The sequence below is a fragment of the Pongo pygmaeus genome, chromosome 18 (genome assembly GCF_028885625.2).
Source record: "Pongo pygmaeus isolate AG05252 chromosome 18, NHGRI_mPonPyg2-v2.0_pri, whole genome shotgun sequence".
In the NCBI taxonomy this organism is placed as follows: domain Eukaryota; kingdom Metazoa; phylum Chordata; class Mammalia; order Primates; family Hominidae; genus Pongo; species Pongo pygmaeus.
Window position 1 is genome coordinate 87,263,166 of NC_072391.2, and position 24,867 is coordinate 87,288,032.

The following is a 24,867-nucleotide window of genomic DNA, read 5'->3' on the forward strand; positions in this document are numbered from 1 at the left end:
AGTTCCAGACCAGCCTGGGCAACATACAGACTCCTTCTGTACCAAAATAATTAGCTGGGGGGAGGGGGGAGGGTGGCATGTGCCTGTAGTCCCAACACTCCAGAGGCTGAGGTGTGAGGATTGCTTGAGCTTTGGAGGTCGAGGCTACAGTGAGCCAAGATTGTGCCATTGCACTCTAGCTTGGATGATGGAGCGAGACCCTGTCTCAAAGGAAAAAAAAGTTTTCCTGGCGATTCTTACACATATATGAGCTTTTAAACGCATATATTTAAAAAACATTTTAATGACAAAATTTGATGCTCTCAAGTATCAAAATGGAAATACCAACAGCAAGGTTTCCAGGGATGTCCAACACCACAGAGCAGGGAGGCCTGGCTGGGCCTCCACTGTTGAGGTCATCATGGTGCTTCTGCTTTATTCTGATTAACTTGGTTACACACATTGAAAAATGACCTAAGAGAGTTGTTTTGAGTGGCGCTTTTTCTCATTGTACAGCTCCTGGTAGCAGTTTATTGCATCATTGATTGCTCTGGAACCTCTCAGTTTCCAGTCATCATTAGGGCTGTTACTAGCAAGGACCTGCAAGCCAGCCTCAAAACGTGAGAGGGCTGCCGACAGTCTTCCTGTGGTTAGCTGCCACAGAGCCCAGGGACCATCTTCCCTCTCCTCCTCCCCCACTGCCGGCTCCTGTTCCAGCCGCATCAGTTCCTCATTTGAGAGATCTTCTTCATGGGACTGCAGCAACTGGTCCACAGCAGCCTCAGCAACCTCTTCAAAGGCCACATTTCTGGCAAGGGTCACAATGTTTTTTTGAAGCTGTGCAATGTTATCTGCCTGGGAAAAACGCTGCGCCTGAACACACTCAGGCCAAATCTTCTTCCACACGCTGTTCATTAGTGCTGGTTTGAGCTCCTCCCATGTGATGGCCATGTCCACAGGATCCATGATGCTGTAGTTTCTCCAAAATTCCCTGATCATAGCTGTATCCTCACCATCTGTTGCTTCTAGGATGTGCTCAAAAGTCCCTCTCAGATAATGAGCTTTGAAGGTAGAGGCTACACCTTGACACATGGGCTGGATTGAGTCAGTTGTACTGTCATGAAGGTATTCTACTTTTGTTGTACTCTTTTTTATTTTTATTTTTTGAGACGGAGTTTCGCTCTTGTTGTCCAAGATGGAGTGCAATGGCGCGATCTCGGCTCACCACAACCTCTGCCTCCCAGGTTCAAGCAATTCTCCTGCCTCAGCCTCCCGAGTAGCTGGGATTACAGGCCTGCACCACCACGCCCGGCTAATTTTGTATTTTTAGTAGAGACGGGGTTTCTCCATGTTGAGGCTGGTCTCGAACTCCTGACCTCAGGTGATCCGCCCGTCTCAGCCTCCCAAAGTGCTGGGATTACAGGCGTGAGCCACCGCGCCCGGCCTGAAGGTATTCTACTCTTAGTTATCAGAAAGATCGCTCAAATTTACAGGGTGGCATGACGCACTGTCTAGCATGAGCAATGCTTTGTTGGTGAGATTATTTTGGGCACAGTATTTTTCAACGGCAAAAAAAGTAAGTGAACCATTCATGAAAGATGCTCCTGGTCACCCAAGCCTTTCTGTTGGAGCGCCAAATCACGGGCAAACTGGGCTTCAAGTACTCTTCAGAGCCTTGCGGGTTTCCGAGCGGTACACCAGTAAGGGCTTCAACTTAAAGTCCCCAGCTGCACTGCCACCAAGCAGCAGCATCAAGCGATCTTTGGATGACTTAAACCTTGGCTCAGCATTCTCTTCCTCGGAAATAGACGTTCCTTCGGGCATTCTCTTCCAATCAAGTCCTGTCTCATCTACGTTAAAGACACCCGGGGGGTGTACTTACCTTCTTCGATGATGCTTTTCAGAATTTCTGTGTACATGTCCTTGTTGCTGGGAGCTGCGCTGTTCATCTTGAAGTGGGGCAAACAGTGGCGCTCCTTGAATCTCACAAGCCACCCTTTACTTGCATGAAACCTGTCCGTTTGAGAACCTTCGCCATGTTCACGCTGTAAGTCATCAAACTCAGCCTTCTTCTGAACGATGGCGGCGCTCAAGGGCGCATTTGGCTGGCTCTGGTCTTCCAGCCACAAGCTCAGCAGCCGCTCCATACTCTCCATCACTGCACTTCGATGGCGAGTCAACCGAGAGGCTCTCAAAGGAGTAGCTATTCGCGAACTCGCTTTCATTTTTTCTTTACTATCTCGAATGGTCGCCACTGTAGATAGCAAGATCTAAGGCCTTTGCGATCTGACTGAGCTTCTCACCCGCTTCAAATCGTCGTAACACTTCCAATTTGAGGTCAAGGGTAATCGCTTTCCGTTCCCTTTTGGCACTAGGGATGACAGCTGCATCTGTGGGCGTTTTCCCAGGCATTTCTGCCTCCAAAATGTCAGAAAATGACAGCGGTCTCAAGTGCAAGAACGCTGTGGTTCCTCTACGTCCACTTGCAGAACTCGGTCAACAGAAAACGAGGCGGCGAAGAGGCTCAGGCTGATGTCCTGGAGACGTGGACGGGTCCCCATGGGCAGGCCCAGCCCCACTGCCTAGCCCAGCTGCTTCACTGTCCACTCCGAGGAGGCCGCGCGGGTCTCCCGGTACCGCTCGAAGTCCGCGTGTTGGGGCCGTGCGGCCGCAGGCACATACAAGCGGCCTGGGTCTTGGGGCTCCAGAGAACAACCGACCAAGCAGACAAACGCAACTCCGTGAGGGGGACACTGCGGCAGAAAGGTCCCGGGGTGCTTTTCTAGTGCAGCGGAAGGCGGATAGGGCGGGTGTTCAGTTTCGGGAGCTGCTTTGCATGGAGGACCCCAGAAATAAGTGTTGATGCAGATGCCCGATTTAAGATAAGTCTAAAGGCGCTGGGTATCCCCTTAGCGCCCAGCTGTCTGGGCAGGGCGAGGCTGCGCTGGCGATCAAACCCTCGAACGGTCAGGCGACGGCGTGGACACCCAAGACGGGGACCCAGCCGGCGCCGCGGCCCTGCCGCGCATGCGCGAAGCCTCCCTGCGCTCGCGGGGCCCTAGGACCGCTCTCCCATTGCGCATGCGCGCGCCCCGGCGGCGCGGGGTCTGGGTCTGGGGATGTGGTACCGGCTGCCGGCGACCGCCGGCAGTAGAGCGGTGGCCAGGCCGCCGGCCTTGCTCTGGCGATGTGGTGGCCCAGGAGGTGGCAGGACGGTCAAGACCAGCGCGAGGGTCCTGGGCAGGGCCCGACAGGTGAGCGGGGAGGTGCTGTCCGCCGGTTCCGGGCGGCTACTCTGCGCTGGATGCCGCGTGACGCCATTCGCCTGCGCCGGGAGCGGGGGAGCGGGGCAGCGGGGGAGCGGGGCAGCGGGGGAGCGGGGCAGCGGGGGAGCGGGGCAGCGGGGGAGCGGGGCAGCGGGGGAGCGGGGCAGCGGGGGAGCGGGGCAGCGGGGGAGCGGGGCAGCGGGGGAGCGGGGCAGCGGGGGAGCGGGGCAGCGGGGGAGCGGGGCAGCGGGGGAGCGGGGCAGCGCGGCGGCCCTGACCTGGTCCGCACAGTGAGGCCGACAGCCCCTGGCTGGAGCTTCCCGCCGCCCGCCTACTCCGTCTCCAAACTCCTGCTCTTCTCCCCGCTACCTCTTCCACCCACTTCTTGCGGAATTCCCGCTGTTTCCCGGATGCCCGCTCCCCTCGGACACCGGAACCGGGACCTCCAGCCTCCTTGCTCGGCTTTGTAAAGAGCCAGGCGTTGAGCGATTTGCGCTTGAGACCCCCCTCCTCGCGAACCAGCTTTGTGGCCCCGCGTGCCAGCCCGTTTCCTCCTGGGCTCGGCGGCCTTCGGCTTTATCCACCTCGCAGTTACTCAATGAACCAGATACGATAAGAGGCGTGAAAGGGTTTTGCAAACTGTTCTTTATACAGCGACCAGTCACTGTCGTAACAGCTAATACAGAGAGCTAAGGGCTTTACGCGGATTATCTAAGTCTTATACCCGCCCTATAGGTAGATATCGCTATAACCCTGTTGTTACTTATTATATTAATTTTAAAAATTTGGGAGCGGGGCCGGAGTCTCGCTGTGTTGTCTAGGCTGATCTCGTGAACTCATGGGCACAAGCGATTCTCTTGTCTCAGCCTCTGGAGTAGCTGGGACTACAGGCTTGAGCCACCGTGCCCTGCTTGTAACCCTGTTTTATAGGGTGAGAGTCTAAGGCCGGAATATTCTGTATTTTAAGATTGCTTTATTTTTGTATTGATACATCCCAGTGGGCAGCAGTAACGTTGAATTTTTTTCCTAATGCAGAGTTTTTGAATTTTGATCCCAGAAAGCTTTCATGGTTTTCAGACAGCAGTAAAATAAGAAGGGTCCCATGAGTATTTCTGTCCTGTCTTCAGGAATGAACTCCCCCCGTCATCTCCATTCATTTGGGAAAGTGTGTGATGGTTTTGTTTCTAGCAATATGAGTGAAAGCAGTCTTTCACCTGTGGCCATGTGGCATCAGCATTGCAGAGGCCCTCCTGGTTGTTAACACATGTTGAAAGTCAGCAATATGGCCGGGCGCGGTGGCTCAAGCCTGTAATCCCAGCACTTTGGGAGGCGGAGGCGGGTGGATCACGAGGTCAGGAGATCGAGACCAGCCTGGCTAACACAGTGAAACTCCATCTCTAGTAAAATTACGAAAGAATTAGCCGGGTATGGTGGCGGGCGCCTGTAGTCCCAGCTACTCGGGAGGCTGAGGCAGGAGAATTGCTTGAACCTCAGAGGCAAAGGTTGCAGTGAGCCGAGATCACGCCATTGCACTCCAGCCTGGGCGACAGAGCAAGATTCCGTTTCAAAATAAAAATAAAATAAAATAAAATAAAGAAAGTCAGCAATATGCAATATCGGTGTGTACAGCCTAATATAGCCCAGGAAAGTTTTGAATCATTGAAGTGCTATAGACCACTTTATGAAGGGAGGACGGACGTTGAGTGATCTTTGAGTTCCTTCCCGGACTGGATCATTCATCTGTTTCTCATTTATTAGAGATAGATCTTTTAATCATCTACCAGGGAATATCTTGGTGAACACGACAGACAAGGGCTCTGCCCCACTGGCTTGCTCCCTTTGAGAGCTTTATGGCTTGTGGACTGAGGGTGACATGCAGAGGTTGGAGAGGTGGCAGCAATTTGCATTTTTTTTTTTTTGAGATGGAGTTTCCCTCTTCTTGCCCATGCTGGAGTGCAATGGCGCAATCTCAGCTCACTGCAACCTCCGGCTCCCAGGTTCAAAGCGATTCTCCTGTCTCAGCCTCCCGAGTAGCTGGGATTACAGGCGCATGCCACCATTCCCGGCTAATTTTGAATTTTTAGTAGAGACGGCCAGGCACGGTAGCTCATGCCTGTAATCCCAGCACTTTGGGAGGCTGAGGTGGGCGGATCACCTGAGGTGGGGAGTTCGAGACCAGCCTGACCGATGTGGAGAATCCCCGTCTCTACTAAAATACAAAATGAGCCCGGTGTGGTGGCACGCACCTGTAATCCCAGCTACTCGGGAGGCTGAGGCAGGAGAATCGCTTAGAACCTGGGAGGCGGAGGTTGTGGTGAGCCAAGGTCGCGCCATTGCACTCCAGCCTGGGAGTGAGACTCCCTCTCAAAAAAAAACGAAACAAAACAAAAAACACCCTAACTGCTCTCCTCATGGAAGCTTATGTTGTGGAGGGTTCCATGCAGTCATCTTTTATTGAGCTACCTACCCTGTCCTTGTTCTCGTAGAGTTTACGTGCTGTGCAAGGAGGAACCAGACAATGGATAAGCAAGTATTAGGCATGTTAGGAAAAGGAAGCAGAATAAAGGAAATAGAAAATGAAGAAGGGAATGGAGGAGGGATAAACCCTGTTATTTGTTGTATCCCCTGCAGGAAGTGAGGGATTGAGATGAGCTTGCGAGGAAGATGGAATAGAAAGTGCACTGCCCTAGGGCGGGTCCAGCCTTGTGTTCTGTGTGATCAGCATGAGGAAGAGGTTAGCGATAGTGAGGCCAAGGAGGGGCAGGGCCTCATAGGCCTGCTGAGGTTGCACCTGTGTGCTGTGTGTGAGTCTGTGGGACCCAGAATAAGGGTCAACTCATTTATGGCCTGACTGGAAAGAGGACAGCAGCACTTTGCCCTGTTTAAGGGAGTTTGTGTTTTGCCCACCTTCACATCTTGGCTTTTCATATACAAAAACTAATTTAGCAAGATTATCTACTGTGAGCTGTGAACTGACTTGCAGAAAACTCCAAGAAGGAATGGTAGACTCCTGTCTCAGTGTTTACATTTACTGTGAGAACTACATCGGACTTAACCAGATTGTCTCCTAACCAAATCACAAAAGGACTAAATTGTGAATTAAAGCAAAGGAATTGGATGTTTTATCAAGTTTTGGAAGCTTGAAGAGTCATACTTTGTACGTTCAGGGCTCCAGGCTACCTGGTATCTACCCAGCCAGCAGCACCAGCGCCACACTGTCTTTGAGGTGGTCCTGGGGTGGTCATGGAAAAGCCCTGGAAGATTGGGGCATCAGAATTCTCATTGCACACTTTCAGCTACCAGCTGTCTTCAGGCACTCACATTACCTCTCAATTTCTCCTTTCTCAGATGGGCAGTGGGGATCAAGTGAGGTAAGAGGCACCTGGCACCCTACAATGTGCGGTATGGCCACCTTCTGTTGTTTGTGTAGGTTTCCTGTTGACCCACACCTTGGGTTCCAAACCCCCATCAGGGAAACATTCATGGGATCTTTTGAGAGTCATTGCTAGCTCTGTGTCAGGTACTGTGTGCCATTGGTGCTGAGATGGCTGCTGCATATCGATTTCATTCATGATGCGCAAGCCTTTGTTAGCCCCACAGCCTTTACTGTCAGCATTCTCTTTCTGAGCTGCTTTTTTTTTTTCTCGGATTTTAATATCTTTTTCATAGCATGTCTTACTTTTTAGTCTACTGTAGTCTTTTATAGGGATATTTGAATAATGTAGTTAATTAGAAAGTTACTAATTGGGGAATGATTTTACTTTGGGGTAGTAGCCTACAGAGTCAGCCTCCCCCTGAATGTTGACACAGCTGAAATAACATAGGTGTTGTCAACTGTGGGTCTTGTTTCATTATAATAAAATATTGGGGGCTCATGCCTATCATCCTAGCACTTTGGGAGGCTGAGGCAGGTGGATCACCTGAGGTCAGGAGTTCAAGACCAGCCTGACCAATGTGGTGAAACTCCGTCTCTAATAAAAATACAAAAATTAGCCAGTGTGGTGGTGTGCACCTGTAATCCCAACTACTTGGGAGGCTGAGACAGGGAGAATCGCTTGAACCCAGGAGACGGAGGTTGCAGTGAGCTGAGATGGCGCCACTGTACTCCAGCCTGGGTGACAGAGCAAGACTCTCTCAAAAAAAAAATAAATAAATAAAATAGTGGGGACAATATAAATTCACTGGTTATGTTGGGATTTTGTTGGATGCAGTTAGTACTGGGTTATTGAGTGCTTAGATTTTGTTTTTTAATTTTTTTGTGTGTGGGGTTTTTTTTTTTTTTTTTTTTGAGACAGAGTCTCACTGTTGCTAGGCTGGAGTGCAGCGGCACAATCTCAGCTCACTACAACTTCCACCTCCCAGGTTCAAGCAATTCTCCTGCCTCAGCCTCCCGAGTAATTGGGATTACAGGCGCCCACCTCCATGCCCAGCTAATTTTTGTATTTTTAGTACAGATGAGGTTTCACCATGTTGACCAGGCTGGTCTCGAACTCCTGACCTCAAGTGATCCTCCCGCCTCGGCCTCCCAAAGTGCTGAGATTACAGGCTTGAGCCACAGCGCCTGGCCGACGTTTTCCTCCTTGAAGACTGAAGAAAATACAGAGCTGTTGGAAAAATTATTTGTTTTCTTGGCCTGACAAAAACTTTTACCTCTTGCTGGATGCTGTATTACCTGCCTGTTGTCCCGGCTGTGAATAGCCACTGCACTCCAACGAGACCCCATCTTAAAAAAAAAAACAAAAAGCTGGGCTCACGCCTGTAATCCCAGCACTTTGGGAGGCCAAAGTGGGCAGATCACCTGAGGTGAGGAGTTCGAGGCCAGCCTAATCAACATGGTGAAACTCCATCTCTACTAAAAATAAAAAAATTAGCCGGGCGTGGTGGCGGGTGCCTGTAGTCCCAGCTACTGGGGAGGCTGAGGCAGGAGAATGGCGTGAACCCGGGAGGCAGAGGTTGCAGTGAGCCGCGATCACACCACTGCACTCCAGCCTGGGCGACAGGAAAACTCCGTCTCAAAAAAAAAAAGAAAAGAAATTAACCTCTTGGTTGACCAAAGATGAGTCATAGTGTATTTCAGTATTTAAATTTTACACAATTTTATGTTTTAGTCTTACAGTCTTGTTTTTGAAGCTGCAATATTTTAAGTTACTAAATAAATTGCCTCAGTTTCTAAGCTGTGTTTTTTGTTTTTTGGGGAGTTTTTTCTTGCTGTTGGAGGCTATAGCTATAAAAATTTGCAGTGTATTTCTGCAGTGAACTTGTTCCTGTTTATTTTATTGAATCATATTTCTAATGGGATATTTAAGGCAATAAGCTCACACCTCATCCTGCTTCCTCCAGTGGTTGTGGCCAGTGAAAATGTGCAGTGTTGTATTGCAGAAGAAGCTAATAAGCTTATCTGGTCTCTTGTTTCAGTGCCTCTAGGGGATCCACGTTCAGAAGCTGACTCTGCAGGCGAGACCGACGTTATTTTCCCGGTGGCTGTGTTCAAAACCACCCAAAGGTACCTGTCTTTCATCCACCATCATTAGCAGCATAAGGTTTACAGGAGCTGAGTGGCTTCCTCAGAGTGTGACTTCTACAGTGAGTGTCCAGGAGGCGAGGATCCAGACAACTCAGGGCACACCCCACTCCACCCCGCCCCATCCTGCCCCTTCGTGGCTTCCATATTGAGCTGCACAGTATCCAACACCTTCTCCATGTCTGTGTGGCGTTGATATCTCAGTAAAGCTGGTGAGAGAAAAGCTCTTTCCAAAGGAAGGTGCTAGATGAATCTTTTGGAAGGTATGGGAACAAACCTTGGTTTCTGTGTATCTGACTCTGAGGACCACCAGCTAAGCCTCATGTTTGGAAAGCAGAACAGAAACAATGTGCAGACTGGCATTAGCTCAGAGCGCACTTGCCCACTTGGAGTTCTTCTGTAGGCCATGGACCTGTGCTTTGTGCTTTGTGTCCAGGGACAGTGTTCACCAAAGCCCCTGGAGAGCCTGTGTCCCCACAGAGTAGAAGGTGCTCCCTGCACTTGCCTCAGTGTTAGGACTTGAGGGCACATGCTGATTGTATGAAGCAAGAAGAGAGGCAGGAGGAGGGAAAACTGGCCTCTCTCTCACTTTCTCTGTCTCGTCTTGACAGTATGGTTGCTTTTCTTGGTGTGATTCTGTCTTCTAAAATATTAGAACCAGGCTGGGCACCACCGTCTATAATCCCAGCACTTTGGGAGGCCGAGGCGGGCAGATCACCTGAGGTCAAGAATTCGAGACCAGCCTGGGCAACACGGTGAAACCCTGTCTCTACCAAAAATACAAAATTTAGCCGGGTGTAGTGGCGGGCGCCTGTAATCCTAGCTACTCGGGAGGCTGAGGCAGGAGAGTCGCTTCAACCCGGAAGGCGGAGGTTGCAGTGGGCCGAGATGGTGCCACTGCACTCCAGCCTGGGTGACAAAGCGAGACTCTGTCTCAAAATAAATAAATAGATAGATAGATGACAAAGCGAGACTCTGTCTCAAAATAAATAAATAGATAGATAGGTAGATAGATAGATAGAAATGAAATGAAATGAAATACTAGAACCTCATCATTTTGTCCCTAAGGGTTTGAGAAATACTTTAAGAGGAGTGGAAGGAACAAACTCAGAAACATCAACAGCACCAAAAAAAGGTAAAAGGGCTAGTTTGAAAAATCAGACTGTGAAGTTTTACAGTTGAGTATTTTTAAAGCATTCACTGAATGGGCTGATCTCCTTGGGAACTGACAAGCAGGTGGGCCTGTGAGTGTGTGATGGTGACATCGTCTTCCTTGAGCTTCCGCCTGGGCGGTACCCACCCTTCCCAAGTCACCAGCACCTTCTCAACCTGTTTAGATCTTAAGCCTCGACAAATCGTTTAAAAATTATATCATGATGTGATGGTGTGGATTGGGTTTTGGGATTGGCGAAGTCAGTATTTTGTGTTTCCCCTGTGAAATGTCTCCTGCTTGGGTACCGGTGAGCATGGGGTGAAGAAACACATAAATTGTGTTGGGAGGTGTGGTGACTTGCCTTGCTACGAAAGGAATGTTTCTTTTCTTTTTTTTTTTTTTGAGACAGTCTCTCTCTGTCACCCAGGCTGGAGTGCAGTGGCACGATGTCGGCTCACTGCAAGCTCTGCCTCCTGGGTTCACGCCATTCTTCTCATTCTCCTGCCTCAGCCTCCCGAGTAGCTGGGACTACAGCCGCCCGCCACCACGCCTGGGTAATTTTTTTGTATTTTTAGTAGAGATGGGGTTTCACCGTGTTAGCCAGGATGGTCTCGATCTCCTGATCTCATTATCTGCCCGCCTGGGCCTCCCAAAGGGCTGGGATTACAGGCATGAGCTACTGCGCCCGGCCAAGGAATGTTTCTTTGAAGACTCATGTTTGTCCTTAAAATTTTGCAAATTTTTACTCCATCTTGTAATATGTTTGCCATTCCTGGGGTCACCTTGGCCTTCTCTGGCCTTTCATGGTATTATTTTACAGTTGTTGGAGTAGCACTATATTTGTGAAGGGGACAGTGTCATGGCTTATTTGTCCTAGAACATTACAGGAAGAGGCTGGTAGGTCCGTGGGTCACAAGTGTACGTAGGAGGCCAGATTTTTTGGAGGAGAGGCAGACTCTGCTTAGAACAGGTGGTTTGTGTTCCCTGGTTCTCTTGAGAAGGGGGACCACCCATACCAGTCTGTCTTATCATTTTCTTCCTTTCTTTCTTTCCCCTAATTACAGCCAGTTTTGGGACTGTTACCCCAAAAAAGTTTACTATTAAAGCTCAATATGAAGCCAGCAAGGTGAAATTTTAGGGATTTTAGATGTATCTGAAGCTACTTCTCAGCAATATCTCCCCAGCCTCATCCTTTTCCTGTTGTCTGTTTATTTCCAGAAGGCACTGGTGTTATTAAAATTGTGTGTTGGAAAGTGTTTTTCTGTTTTCTGAATCCTCTTTCTTTGGAAAATCATATGTAATTGCTTTTTGAAGTCTTTGTTTTCTCTCAGAGACTGGTGAACTAGAGAATGCCGAGTCTGGAGGAGATGGAGGCAGGAGAGGAGGGAAGCGGGATGACGTTGCCTGGTGGAGGCGGATGCAGAAGGTTTGTGTGCATCTTAGTCTGCGCCTGCTGCTGTAACAGAATACATTAGACTGGGTAATTTATAAGCAGGATACATTCACTGCTCACAGTTGTGGAGGCTGGAGGTACAAGATCATAGCCTGGACAACATGAACCCTGTCTCTACAAAAAATACAAAAATAAGCCAGGTGTGGTGGTGTGTGCCTGTAGTCCCAGTTACTCAGGAGGCTCAGGCGGGAGGATTGCATGAACCTGGGAGTCGAGGCTGCGGTGAGCCATGATCACACCACTGCACTCCAACCTGGGCAACAGATTGTGAGGGCACCAATCCCATTCGGGAAGGCAGAGCCCTTGGGACCTAATCCCCTCTCAGGGGCCCCATCTCTTAATACCTTCACCTTAGGGATTGAGTTCCAACATGGAAATTTTGGGGGAGCACATAAATTTAAACCCATATCAATCTTTTTGCTTGTTTAAAGGTGAGCTGTTGAATTAGTTCATAAGTTTCAGAGAAATTAGTTTCTAAAAATGTACTGAGGCTGGGTGCAGTGGGTCATGCCTGTAATCCCAGCACTTTGGGAGGTGGGAGGATTGCCTGAGCCTAGGAGTTCGACACCAGCCTTGGCAACATAGTGATACCTTGTCTCCACAAAAAAAAGAAAAAAAAAAAGAAAAAATTAGCCAGGCGTGGTGACGTGTACCTCTGGTCCCAGGTACTCAGGAGGCTGAGGCAGGAGGATTGCTTGAGCCCGAGAGATTGAGGCTGCAGTAAACCATGATTGTGCGACTGCACTCCAGCCTGGGTGACCAAGTAAGACCTTGTCTCCAAAAAAAAAAAAAAAAAAAAAAATTAAAAAAAATAAAAATGTGCTGAGATTTCTATCTGGATTTTATTATTATTATTATTTTTGAGATAGGGTCTCACTGTGTCATCCAGGCTGGAGTGCAGTCATACGATCACTGCTCACTGTAGGCTTGACCTCCCAGGCTCAGATGATTCTCCCACCTCACCCTCTAGAGCAGCTGAGACCACAGGCTTGCACCACTACTCCTGGCTAATTTTTTTTTTTATTTTTTGTAGAGATGGGGTCCCCCAATGTTGCCCAGGCTGATCTCGAACTCCTGGGCTCAAGCAATCCTTTCACCTCGGTCTCCTTTAGTGCTGGGACTACAGACCTGAGTCACCATGCCTGGCCTCTATCTGGATTTTAACAGACCCACATAAGAGATAACCCTAGCAACAATGGCTCAAACACAGCGCTCTCTGTGGACTTCCTGCTGCTCCTGGGGCATCTGGTGAGCTGCGGCTTTCAGTGTGTGTCATACACTACGTAAAGATCTTTCCTCATGAGAGGAACTGAGGCTACATTGTGTAGGGTCAGGAGCGGGGTTTGGAAAACTTTTCTAATAACATCTGGAAAAGGAAATAGCCATTTTCATGAAGAAACTACCTTCATTTAACTGGAAAATGTGTTTTCTTTTTTCCACAGGGGACTTCTGCAATCTGGCCCTTTTGGGGGCAGGCGTTGCCATGGGATTTTTCTACCTCTATTTTCGAGATCCTGGAAGAGAAATCACTTGGAAGCACTTTGTATAGTATTACCTGGCCAGAGGTCTGGTGAGAGGAGTTTATAGTTTACCTACCTGGGAAGGAGGCCACTGTAGTGGTGCACGTGGTCTGCGACACCCTTAAGAAGCTGTGAGCTCTGAGGCCTGGGTTGGAAACCCCTTGTGTGGTAGATGTCCTGGGCAGTCCCACCCTCAGGTCATAGATGAGACACAGGGTTACTTTTCCCAGTAGCCAGCCCAACAGAAGTTTAGGAAGCTCATTTTTTAGATGAGACACAGGGTTACTTTCTCCGACAGAAGGTTAGGAAGCCCATTTTTTAGCTGAGACACAGGGTTACTTTCTCCGACAGAAGGTTAGGGAGCTCATTTTTTAGATGAGACACAGGGTTACTTTCTCCGACAGAAGGTTAGGGAGCTCATTTTTTAGATGAGACACAGGGTTACTTTCTCCGACAGAAGGTTAGGGAGCTCATTTTTTAGGTGAGACACAGGGTTACTTTCTCCGACAGAAGGTTAGGGAGCTCATTTTTTAGGTGAGACACAGGGTTACTTTCTCCGACAGAAGGTTAGGGAGCTCATTTTTTAGGTGAGACACAGGGTTACTTTCTCCGACAGAAGGTTAGGGAGCTCATTTTTTAGGTGAGACACAGGGTTACTTTCTCCGACAGAAGGTTAGGGAGCTCATTTTTTAGGTGAGACACAGGGTTACTTTCTCCGACAGAAGGTTAGGGAGCTCATTTTTTAGGTGAGACACAGGGTTACTTTCTCTGACAAAGTTAGGGAGCTCATTTTTTAGGTGAGACACAGGGTTACTTTCTCCGACAGAAGGTTAGGGAGCTCATTTTTTAGATGAGACACAGGGTTACTTTCTCCGACAGAAGGTTAGGAAGCTCATTTTCTTGCAAGGTGGAAGCTTCCTTAACATCTTGGCTTTTTTTTTTTTTTTTAGCTTCAGCTTCTGTGAGTAAGTTCTGATTGTCTGATTGTCTGATTGCGTCTGTTTATCATCAAGTGTCAATTTCGTATCTAATTCAGATCTTTTGTTTCCCCTAGTGTACCCGTCTCCCCTCCTGCACCCCCGTCCCTTGCTGGCTGACCCTGGACAGCGGCTGGGGCTTTGTGCCTATGCACAGGGGCATGTGGCACCAGCAAGCCTCTGCCTTTCCTTCACTGGGCCTGGTCTGTCGGGTTGCTGAAGGCCGGTGAAGCACTGCTCAGGGTTTAGTATAAAGTTACATGAGAGCAGGTGCCGTGCTTCTCAGTTACCCTCAGAAGGATGTTCGTTAAGTGATACGGTGTTAAGATCTGAACTTCTTTCTGTAGGAAAGTCTTGTTTTCCCACCAGGGTTTGTGGTTAAGGCCTTTTTTTTTTGAGACAGGGTCTTGCTCTGTCACCCAGGCTGGAGTGCAGTGGTGTGAAGTCTTGACCTTCTGGTTCCAAGCAAGCCTCCCACCTCAGCCTTCTGAGTATCTGGGACTATAAAAAACGTAATTTTTTTTTTTTTTTTGAGATGGAGTCTTGCTGTGTCGCCCTGGCTGGAATACAGTGGCATGATCTCTATTCACTGCAACCTCCACCTCCTTGGTTCAAGTGATTCTCCTGCCTCAGCCTCCTGAGTAGTTGGGATTACAGGCGCGTGCAACCACACCTCCACAGGAGGTGGAGGTTGCTAATTTTTTGTATTTTAGTAGAGACAGGGTTTCACTGTTTTGCCCAGGCTGGTCTCGAACTCCTGAGCTCAGGCAGTCCTCCCGCCTTGGCCTCCCAAAGTGCCAGGATTACAGGCGTGAGCCACTGTGCCCAGCCCACAATTTTTTTTTAAAGAGACAGTGTCTCCTTTTGTTGCCCAGGCTACAAAGTGCCCAGCACTTTGGCTTCCTGAAGTGCTGTGATTACATTTGTGAACCACCACCCAAGGCCTTTTTGTCTGACCACAGGGCGCACATCTGTCTTCAGAGAGGTCCTTGATGACTCCTTATGGGAGGAAGGGAGAGCTGCTGCAGCCCATCTCTGCTGTTGGTCTGCACTCACAGCTGCTGCCGTGAGGAGCAAGATGCCTGCTGGTGTGTGGGTTCTGGACAGATCCCAGAGCTTCTGTGAGGTCCTCTGCAGGTATCTGACACGCTGACCATGATGCGATTGTGTTATGGTCAAGAGGCACCTGTCATAAACACGTTCGTGTTGGTCACATGACCCTGAGTAGTCAAGAAAAGTAGTGTTGTAGTGGTTTCAGATTCTGTGGAGAGGAGAAAGCAGCACTGTTGTCATGATACCTAAGGAAATGGCTGCACCCTCAAGTTGTGTTTTTGCTGCGCACCGGCTGTCGGGCTGTGTTGGCCGCTGGGTGGCTTCGTGGAGGCCTTTGGGGTTGCATTTTCATTCCTGGTGGCACCATTTTCTTGTGGTATCTGCAGCTGTGTGGGTGAAATGTTTCTGGTTGAGTTCTGGAAGACTTTGCTGTATTGTCAGTCTGAGACCTCTATGCCTTTTAGATTTTTTTTTCAGATGGAGTCTCACTCTGTTGCTCAGGTTGGAGTGCAGTGTACAATCTTGGCTCATTGCCACTTCCGCCTCCCGGGGTCAAGCAGTTCTCCCTGCCTCAGCCGCTTGAGTAGCTGGGATTACAGGCATGCACCACCACATCTGGCTAATATTTGTATTTTTAGTAGAGACAGGGTTTCACCACGTTGGCCAGGCTAGTCTCGAACTCCTGGCCTCAAGTGATCCACTCTCCTCAGCCTCCCAAAGTGCTGGGATTATAGGTCTGAGCCACCGCGACTGGCCTTCCTTTTAGATTTTTAAGTCACTCTGGAATCTTTGCTGCTCAGATGTACCAAATTGTAACTCCTCTTGAATTACATGCACAGGCCAGGCTAGAAATGTCCAAATCAGTCAGAAAACAAAACTCGGATCTGCACAGCAGAGTGGATGCAACCTCTCGGACACCGTTGGAATCTCGGTCTGCACTGTGGGGCTGGTCTGAGGATGAGGCCCGTGGTTTAGTCTTGAATATGATACTCACTGCTTTAGCTGTGGGCTGGTCTGAGGGTGAGGCCCCTGTTTACTGTTGAATATCATACTCACTGCTTCAGCTGTGCTGATTATTTTTCTCTTTTTTCCAGGTGGACCAGCTGGAAATCCTGAACAATTTGTGCGTATTATTCCTGCCCCTGGGATCTCTTCTGAAGTGAGGGGTGAATTTAAGGCTGAGTATTCCAGACATAAGTTTATTTCGTGTAAAAATGTAGTTTTCTATTTTTTTCAGTAAAATACTCCCTTAGTGTCCATCAACTACTCGTTAGTGTGATTTTTTTTCTCATTGGCATGTATCAATAACAAAGCCTTCCAAGGAGATCAGGAGCCCTTATAAGACTGACTAGGATGCAGATTTGCCAAGCAATGTCTGAGAACAACTTATCAAGGATTGTGGGGAGAGAAGAGACAAAGATAAAAGAGTAAAAAGCAAAAAGGAATGGCTGGGCATGGTGGCTCATGCCTGTAATCCCAGCGCTTTGGGAGACAGAGGCGGGCAGATCACTTGAGGCCAGGAGTTCAAGACTAGCCTGGCCAACATGGTGAAACCCCATCTCTACTAAAAATGCAATAATTAGCCGGGCATGGTGGCCTGTGCCTGTAATCCTAGCTACTCAGGAGGTTGAGGCATGAGAATTGCTTGAACCCGGGAGGTGGAGGTTACAGTGAGCCAAGATCATCCCACTGCACTTCAGCCCGGGTGACAGAGGGAGACTGTCTCAAAAAAAAAAAAAAAAAAGAAAGAAAAAGGGACAAAGGCACACCCCAGCAGTTGTTGGACATTTTACACTTTCGTCTAGAACTTAAAGACTGTAATTTCGTGGGGCCAAAACCAGAGTCGTCTGCTATTAGTTAGTTTCCCTTGGAGCTAGCCTCGGCACAGGCCTCGCCCATGTTGTCGAGATTAAGGCTAGGAGAAGAGGCAGTGGGAGGTGCATGTGTGAAGGTGGGGCTCATTGTGGGACACGGCCATGCACCCTAAGCTTGCTCTTGCTCTCTGCAGAAGTTCATGTGGTTTAACATTGGCAGTGTTGATACCTTCGAGCGGAACCTGGAGTCTGCTCAAGGGGAGCTGGGGATTGAGCCCCGCAACCAGGCAGCGGTAGTCTACACCAGCGAGAGTGACGGGTGAGGAGGATGGCGAAGGGTCTCTGTGTGAACACAAAACAGAAATGCAACATTTAACCTGTGTTGGAATGTGTTTTTCAAGCTTATTAGAGGCATCTGTAATAAGCAATGTCTGTAGTAAAAAATATATATTTACTTTTGTATATACATATATATATACACACACACATATATATGTATATACTTGCTTTTTACTGTTTTTTCATGAGAAGAGAACTGAAGCAGGGGAATATTTGGCTAGGCAGTGTTAAAAAAAAAAAACAACCAGTTGTTGGGTGTCATTGTTGGAGCAGAAATTCCCTGAACTCCCATAGGAAGCCTTCCACAATTGGGCCATGCAGCAGGTTCACTACGAGAGCCCTGTCAAAATGCACTTTCATCATTTCTACCTGCCACTCCTGCAGAACTGTTGAATTAATGTCCAGAGGTGGGGCTTGTGCACCTGTGACTTCCCCAGGCTCCCTTTTGGGCAGCCCTGACCCATCCTTCCAGGTGCTGGGGGTCCCTGCACACAACCCTGTAGCTCCCATGTAGTACCTGACACTTGGTTGTTCTTTTGTTTTTTTTTTTGAGACAGAGTCTTCCGCTCTGTCGCCCAGGCTGGAGTACAGTGGGGTGATCTCGGCTTACTGCAAGCTCTGCCCCCCAGGTTCACGCCATTCTCCTGCCTCAGCCTCCCGAGTAGCTGGGACTACAGGCGCCCACTACCACACCCGGCTAATTTTTTGTATTTTTAGTAGAGATGGGGTTTTACCATGTTAGCCAGGATGGTCTCGATCTCCTGACCTCGTGATCCGCCCGCCTCGGCCTCCCAAAGTGCTGGGATTACAGGCGTGAGCCACCGCACCCGGCCGACACTTGGTCTTTCTAAGCTTCCCATGGCTCTCATATTATCTTGGATTTCCACTGCATCGTATGTTCTTAAAGTAATTATGGACACGAGGGCAAAGACCAGATGAAATACTCTGCGTCCCAGGACCCAGCACAGAAGTCAGTGTTGCTAAGCGTGGATCCTGTTTTCGTGTTTTCACTTCCTGGGTTTGTCATTGCTCTGTCTTCTCCGGCCCTTCTGCCCTGAATTGAAAACTGAACCAAGAGAGAGTACAAATTCAGTACCAGCTTTAGCCAGGAGGGTGTAAAAATTGGAATCATAGTGGTGTGGGCGGTTTCTTTGAGACGTATGTTTGAGCACAGAGTAGGGGCTGCAGTGGGGTGAGAGAAGGTGAGGCAGGTAGAAATCTGGAGATTAACTCTCAGATTCTAGTGGCAGGGCCTGAAGTGCCTGCGGTCTCCTGCTGGACCTCCCGGATATCATCTGGGTGCTGTTTATTGCTGACTTCGGTCTGTCTTTGCTTGTTGAGTTGCCAGGAATGCCTGGTTGTATGTGGGGCTGAAAGTGACTGTAGAGCCACTGGTGGAGGGATGGCCTCAAGCCTTGGAAGAGCAAGAGCAAAGACAAAAAATAAACCAGGAAGACATTTGGTGTCTTCCTGTGACAAAATAAGCCCAGTTGGCCCTAGATGCAAGGAGGCCTTGCTGGGTCTGCTGGCGGCACCTCCTGGGGGAGACACTGTGGTGTAAGCTCCAGCGGGGCTGCTTGGCCAGGTGCAGGAGGTGGTGGGTGGTGGAATTGGTCACTCCCCCTGCCCCACCGAGCCAGCCACAGGTTCCATCAGGGAGATAGAAATGCCTGTGACTAGAGCCTTCAGAATTGGAGAGACCTAGTGCTGGATGGACTTTGACACATTTAAAAAAAAAAGAGGCTGGGTGCGGTGGCTCACGCCTGTAATCCCAGCACTTTGGGAGGTCAAGGCAGGTGGTTCACGAGGTCAGGAGATCGAGACCATCCTGGCTAACACGGTGATACCCCATCTTTACTAAAAATACAAAAAATTAGGCGGGCGTGGTGGTGGGCGCCTGTAGTCCCAGCTACTTGGGAGGCTGAGGCAGGAGAATGATGTGAACCTGGGAGGCGGAGCTTGCAGCTGCAGCGAGCCGAGATCTTGCCACTGCACTCTGGCCTGGGCGAGAGAGCGAGACTCCATCTCAAAAAAAAAAAAAAAAAAAAAAAGAGGCCAAGGGCCGGGCGTGATGGCTCACATAGGTAATCCCAGTGTTTTGGGAGACTGAGGAGGGAGGATCACCTGAGACTAGGAGTTTGAGACCAGCTGGACAACATAGTGAGACTGCGTATCTATAAAAAGTTAAAAAATTATCTGGTGTGGTGGCATGCATGCCTGTGGTTCTAGCTACTCAGGAGGTTGAGGCAGGAGAATCTCTTGAGCCTGGGAGTTCAAGGTTACTTTGATCATGCCACTGCCCACCAGCCTGGGTGACAGTGAGACACTATCTTAAAAAAAGGAAAAAAATCTGCTCCCTTTTGTGTAGCAAAACAAAGTCCTAGAGCAGTCTCTTCTAAGAGACAGGGTTTTGCTTTGTCATCCAGGCTACAGTGTAGTTGTGTAGTCATGGCTCACTGCAGCCTTGAACTCCCAGGCACAAGCAATCCTCTCACCTCAGCCTCTTGAGGAGCTGGAACTACAGGCACACGCCACAATGCCCAGCTAATTTTTGTATTTTTAGTAGAGACAGGGTTTCACCAGGTTGGTTAGGCTGGTCTCGAACTCCTTACCTCAGGTGATCCACCTGCCTTGGCCTCCCATAGTGCTGGGATTACAGGTGTGAGCCGCCACACCTGGTCATTTTTATATTTTTTTTAGAGACGGAGTCTTGCCACGTTGCCCAGGCTGGTCTTGAACTTCTGGACTCAAGAGATCCTCTCACCGTGGCTTCCCAACGTGCTGGGATTACGGACGTGACCCACCGTGCCTGGCACGAAGGTGCTATTTCTGACCTCCTGGGCGTGACAAGTAGTTCTCTTGGATTTTCCAGCTTTTTCTTGTGAAGCCTGGTGCCCACCCTTCTCCTGGTTGGCATTCTCCTCTATGCTGCCAGGAGGGGCCTTATGGGATCCAGGCGCAGTAGATGAGGAGGGGGCCTCTTCAGTGTTGGTGAGGCAACAGCCAAGATCTTAAAAAGCAACATCGATGTGCGATTTGCAGACGTAGCTGGGTGCGAAGAAGCCAAATTGGAAATTACGGAATTTGTGAATTTCCTGAAGAATCCCAAGCAGTATCAGGACTTAGGAGCAAAAATTCCAAAGGTATTGATTTTAGAAAATGTAGTAGTACTCTGAGCTCCACAGAGATGGCTGTGGGTCAGAGTTGGTTCTTACTCCTGTTTTATTAATTTAATATTAATTACATAGAACAACAGGTACAACTTGTATGAACAGGCTTGGGATCAGATGTAGTTGCCTCTTGGTAAGCCGATGACCCAGCCAGTGGCTGGGTGTGTGCAGCCAGCCAGCGGCTAGGTGTGTGCAGCCAGCCAGCGGCTAGGTGTGTGCAGCCAGCCAGCGGCTAGGTGTGTGCAGGCAGACAGCGGCTAGGTGTGTGCAGCCAGCCAGCGGCTAGGTGTGTGCAGGCAGACAGCGGCTAGGTGTGTGCAGCCAGACAGCGGCTACGTGTGTGCAGCCAGACAGCGGCTACGTGTGTGCAGCCAGACAGCGGCTATGTGTGTGCAGCCAGACAGCCAGTGCATTGCGGGTGGTGTGGGTGCTGGATCTGGCTGCTGGGCACACAGGGCAAGTTTATCTCTTGGTGCCATTTTGGGTTCATGACTCTTTGGGGGCCTGAGAGAAGCCATGGATTTTTTTCCCAGAAATATTTGCATTCACAGAAACTCGATTCACACACCCTTTAAGTCACCTCTGGGCTTTGGACCAGGCTGAGGACACCCAGATCCTTGCAGTGGCCTTGCACCCCTACCCCCAGCACCTCCCAATGGGGTGGGCATTCACTGGGCAGTTTGTTCCAAACAACAAATAATGATTATACCGAGCACTGGGAACCTGGGGCGGAGCCAGAAGGTGACAGACATGTTTCCACTTTGATGAGCATGAGGCTGGGAAGCAGGTGTGTGTGACGGACGTGTAGAGCCTGGGGCCTTCTGCTCCTGTTGGAGCTCCACCGGCAGCTGCCACTCACCTCAGCTCATAGTCAGGTGCTGCAGTGGGTGGTTCTCTTTGCCTTTCAGAATTTTTTTTTTTTTTTGGAGACAGAGTCTTGCTCTGTTGCCCAGGCTGGAGTGCAATGGCGCGATCTCGGCTCACTGCAACCTCCACCTCTCGGGTTCAAGCGATTCTCCTGCCTCAGCCTCCCGAGAAGCTGGAATTAACAGTTGTGTATCACCATGCCCAGCTAATTTTTGTAATTTTAGTAGAGACAGGATTTCACCATGTTGGCCAGGCTGGTCTCAAACTCCTGACTTCAGGTGATCCACCTGCCTTAGCCTCCCAAAGTGCTGAGATTACAGATGTGAGCCATCGCATCCTTTTTTTTTTTTTATTTTTTAAATTTATGTCTGTTGCTGCTGAACAAATTACAGTTTTTTTTTTTTTCATATGCATGTATTTGCTGGGGAAAATCTGTATGATAGAGGGAGTGGGTGAGGCAGTCAGGTACCAAGGAAGGCCCCTCACATGGTGTGTTGGTCCCCCTTTCCCAGCAGGCAGGGGCTCCTGCGAGAGGGGGCTCTGTCAGCCTCTGTGTTACATCACAGGCCTCGTGCTGTGCTGTGGATGTCAGGAAAGAGTTAGTGGGGTCAGGGCCCATCTGGGTTTCCTGTTCTTGGGTATGAGGTAGAGTGATTTCCCAGAATTACCTCTGCCTGTGGCATCCCCCATGAGAATCCATCATGAAGAGCTGGCTGTGTGTGCGGCCATGGTGGATGCCTTTCCTGGAGCACATGGATAGGACGGAGTGTGCTGTGGGCAAGTCTAGCCCCCTCCTGCCCTGCAGCTCCTTAGCCATCCCTAATGGGATTCTTCTTAGTCAATCTCAGAAGTCACTAGTTTAAGCAGCTGTCCTGTGTACCGTCTGCTCCCCTGTTAAGAGCCAGATGTCACCATTCTGTTTCAGGGAGCCATGCTCATTGGTCCTCCTGGTACCGGCAAGACCCTTCTTGCCAAAGCAACTGCAGGGGAGGCCACTGTGCCCTTCATCACTGTGAATGGGTCTGAGTTCCTGGAAATGTTTGTTGGCGTTGGGCCAGCAAGGGTAGGTGGATGGGAACCTGCTGCAGGTGGCCTCAGCACCGTGCCTTGACCAGGACTGGTCAACTTGAATAGCTTGGTGTGGGGTCCTGGGCATGGGCATGTGTGGGAGGTGCTGGTGCACCGAGGCAAAATGGGTCAGAGGAGAGGGTGGAGGATAACTGGCGTTCCCGTCTTCCTACCAGTAGCAAAACCGATTCTGTGTGGGTTCCTGTTTCAGGTTCGTGACATGTTTGTAATGGCCCGAAAAAATGCTCCATGTATCTTATTCATTGATGAGATTGATGCGATTGGCAGGAAGCGAGGCCAAGGGCACTTTGGAGGCCAGAGTGATCAGGAGAGCACCCTGAACCAGATGCTTGTGGAGATGGATGGTGTGTGCAGCTGTTCCCCTGCAGCTGCTTAGGAACAGTCTGCACAGCCTTTTTCTGTTCAGTCACCCCCAGAAGAGAATCCCTGATTATTCTGTTTTTAAGGAAGGATGCTCTCAAGCAAACGTGCTGGAGAAAGCTGTGTTAGATTCACAAGCCTCCTCCAGTGCATTCCCCTGCCCCCAGATGGAGAGGAGTTCTCTGGAGTGTGGAGACACCTGCTTCTCTGGGGAGGGGGACCAGGTAGCCGAGCATGGCTGCTCCTGATGGTGCCCCCGGGGTGGTGTGTGCCCAACCCATGCTCCTTCCACTCTGAGCCTTGTCTTGCTGCCCCTGCATCACCCAGAATCTCACAGACCCCCCAGGCCCGCTTCCTCTCAGAGTGTTTATAGCTAAGATGTGACTGATCGTCGTCTGTCAGTCCTGCTAAAGCCTCATTGGACACATCCAGGCTTCTGTGCCAGCTTTCAGATTTGGAAAAACTTTCACTTAGACCTTTGGCAGATTTGATTTTCACTTTGGCTTTAGGGCCGTGTTGGGATCCCTAAGACCACCCCAGATGTGGTGACTTGCTAGGAGAAGTCATAGGACTCAGTCTGTAGTAGCACTCAGGGCTTTAATTTATTACCGTTAATACAGCAAAATCAGCCGGGGAGAAGGCGCATTGGGTCGCAGGGAGACCAGGTCAGTGTTGAACCCTCCCCCAATGGAGCCACATGGGACGCGCTGACTTCCCCCAGCATCAAGCTGTGACCACGCCTGCCTGATGTTGACCAGGAAGCTCAGGAGAGACTTGGTTCCCAGGGTTTTTGCTGGGGGCGCACAAAGTGTTTGGGCCCAGGGAGCTGTTTTTCTCAAGGAATGGTGGGAACGCTCCCAGAATCACAGTGCCCAGACACTGCCCTTGCGAGCAGGCCTTTCTGAGGACAGCAGTCAGGCCTACTGTGTTAAACATTTCTCTACGGGCCAAAAGCATTTCCTAAATATTGTTTTGTCTTTAGTACCCAGTAGTAATTCTAATTAGATTATGACTGTTTTGATATCTGGAGGGGACCGATTGGAGAGAGGAGGGAAGTGGAGCACTCAGCCTTTCTCCTCCCTTCCCCTCTGCTGGCCATTCCATTTCCTGTGCAGCCGCTGGCCTGCCCTCCTCCACTCCAGCACCACGTGGTGTCAGAGGCTGCAGGAACCCATAATAAGTCAGGATAAGGAGGGCCCATGCCCTGGACTTCTCTGTACCCTCTGAGCCAGGCTGTGGGGTTCCCAGTTAGCAGAGGGATGGCTGGTTACCTGCCATGCACACATCGGGCTTCCTGCTCGGGCTCACCTGCCTCTCCTGTGTCCAGGGTGCAACTCTGCCACCAACGTCGTGACGTTGGCTGGCACCAAATGCCCTGGCATCCTGGACCCGGCCCTGATGCGGCCTGGCCGGTTTGATCGCCAGATTTACATTGGTGAGTACCCCTTTCTCAGGGTTGGGCGTTTATCCCCTTGGCCAAAAAGTTTGTTTAGGTGATTTGCAGTGTAGTTGGAGGAGATTTTGATAGTAATTCCGAAGCAGTTAATGTAACATTTTGAAAATGTGTGAGAGCCCCAAGTTGCTGCTGTGAGTCCTCCCCTGGCAATCCACTTTTTGGCAAGAATATATGTGGTTGGGCCTGCAGGGGTGTTGCTGCAATACAGACAGGCGGGAGGGATGTAACAGATACTTATTATCCAGCTTTTTTTTTTCATTGCTATAAAAATGTGATAGTCGGCTCAGCGTGGTGGCTCACGCCTGTAATCCCAGCTCTTTTGGAGGCTGAGGCAGGCAGATCACTATGTCAGGAGTTTGAGACCAGCCTGGCCCATATGGTGAAACCTTGTCTCTACTAAAAATACAAAATTAGCTGGGCGTGGTGGTGTATGCCTGTACTCCCAGCTACTTGGAAGGCTGAGGTAGGAGAATCGCTTGAACCTGGGAGGCAGAGGTTGCGGTGAGCCGAGATTGCACCACTGCACTCCAGCCTGGGCAACAAGAGCAAAACTCTGTCTCAAAAACAATAAATAAATGAAAAAGTAAAAATTGATAATTTAGAAGACAGCAATTTATCCCTTACTCTTCATCCTGACAGTCAGCCAGCGTCGCCTTCCCCCTACCCTCTTGTGTTAGGAAGCATTAATCCCATGTGGCCCTTGTGTTGCTTGCTGTCAAGTCGCGTGGCCCTCGGTTGAGGGGTTTAGTAGCTGTGGAGCCAGATGTGCATGTGGCCTGGCTGGTTTCTGCCATTGCTTCCAGCTGTGTCTGGAGGATGATAGCAGAGACCTCCACAGGGACCCCAGCTG

At 49.8% G+C, this 24,867-nt stretch overlaps 3 protein-coding genes across 3 annotated transcripts in view; 1 reads left to right on the plus strand and 2 right to left on the minus strand.

Moving 5' to 3' along the window:
- Positions 1-265: 265 nt before the first annotated feature.
- LOC134737540 (tigger transposable element-derived protein 1-like) lies at positions 266-1,071 on the minus strand. The gene has a single exon (XM_063654629.1). It carries the CDS (start codon positions 1,069-1,071, stop codon positions 454-456), a length of 618 nt encoding a protein of 205 aa, XP_063510699.1. The 3' UTR covers positions 266-453.
- Positions 266-2,391, minus strand: LOC129016274 (putative CENPB DNA-binding domain-containing protein 1). Its single transcript, XM_054455521.2, is given in 2 exon segments — positions 266-2,241; positions 2,243-2,391. Coding segments are annotated over 2 exon segments (561 nt in total). The 3' UTR covers positions 266-1,829.
- Positions 2,392-3,055: 664 nt separating this feature from the next.
- LOC129016271 (AFG3-like protein 1) overlaps positions 3,056-24,867 on the plus strand; it is a 37,246-nt gene continuing 15,434 nt past the window's right edge. The window contains 9 exon segments of the mRNA XM_063654623.1: positions 3,056-3,233; positions 8,661-8,748; positions 11,251-11,345; positions 12,485-12,620; positions 12,815-12,942; positions 16,017-16,081; positions 22,038-22,175; positions 22,392-22,545; positions 23,889-23,996. Of these exon segments, the coding sequence (XP_063510693.1) occupies positions 12,568-12,620; positions 12,815-12,942; positions 16,017-16,081; positions 22,038-22,175; positions 22,392-22,545; positions 23,889-23,996 (646 nt within the window). The 5' untranslated portion in view covers positions 3,056-3,233; positions 8,661-8,748; positions 11,251-11,345; positions 12,485-12,567.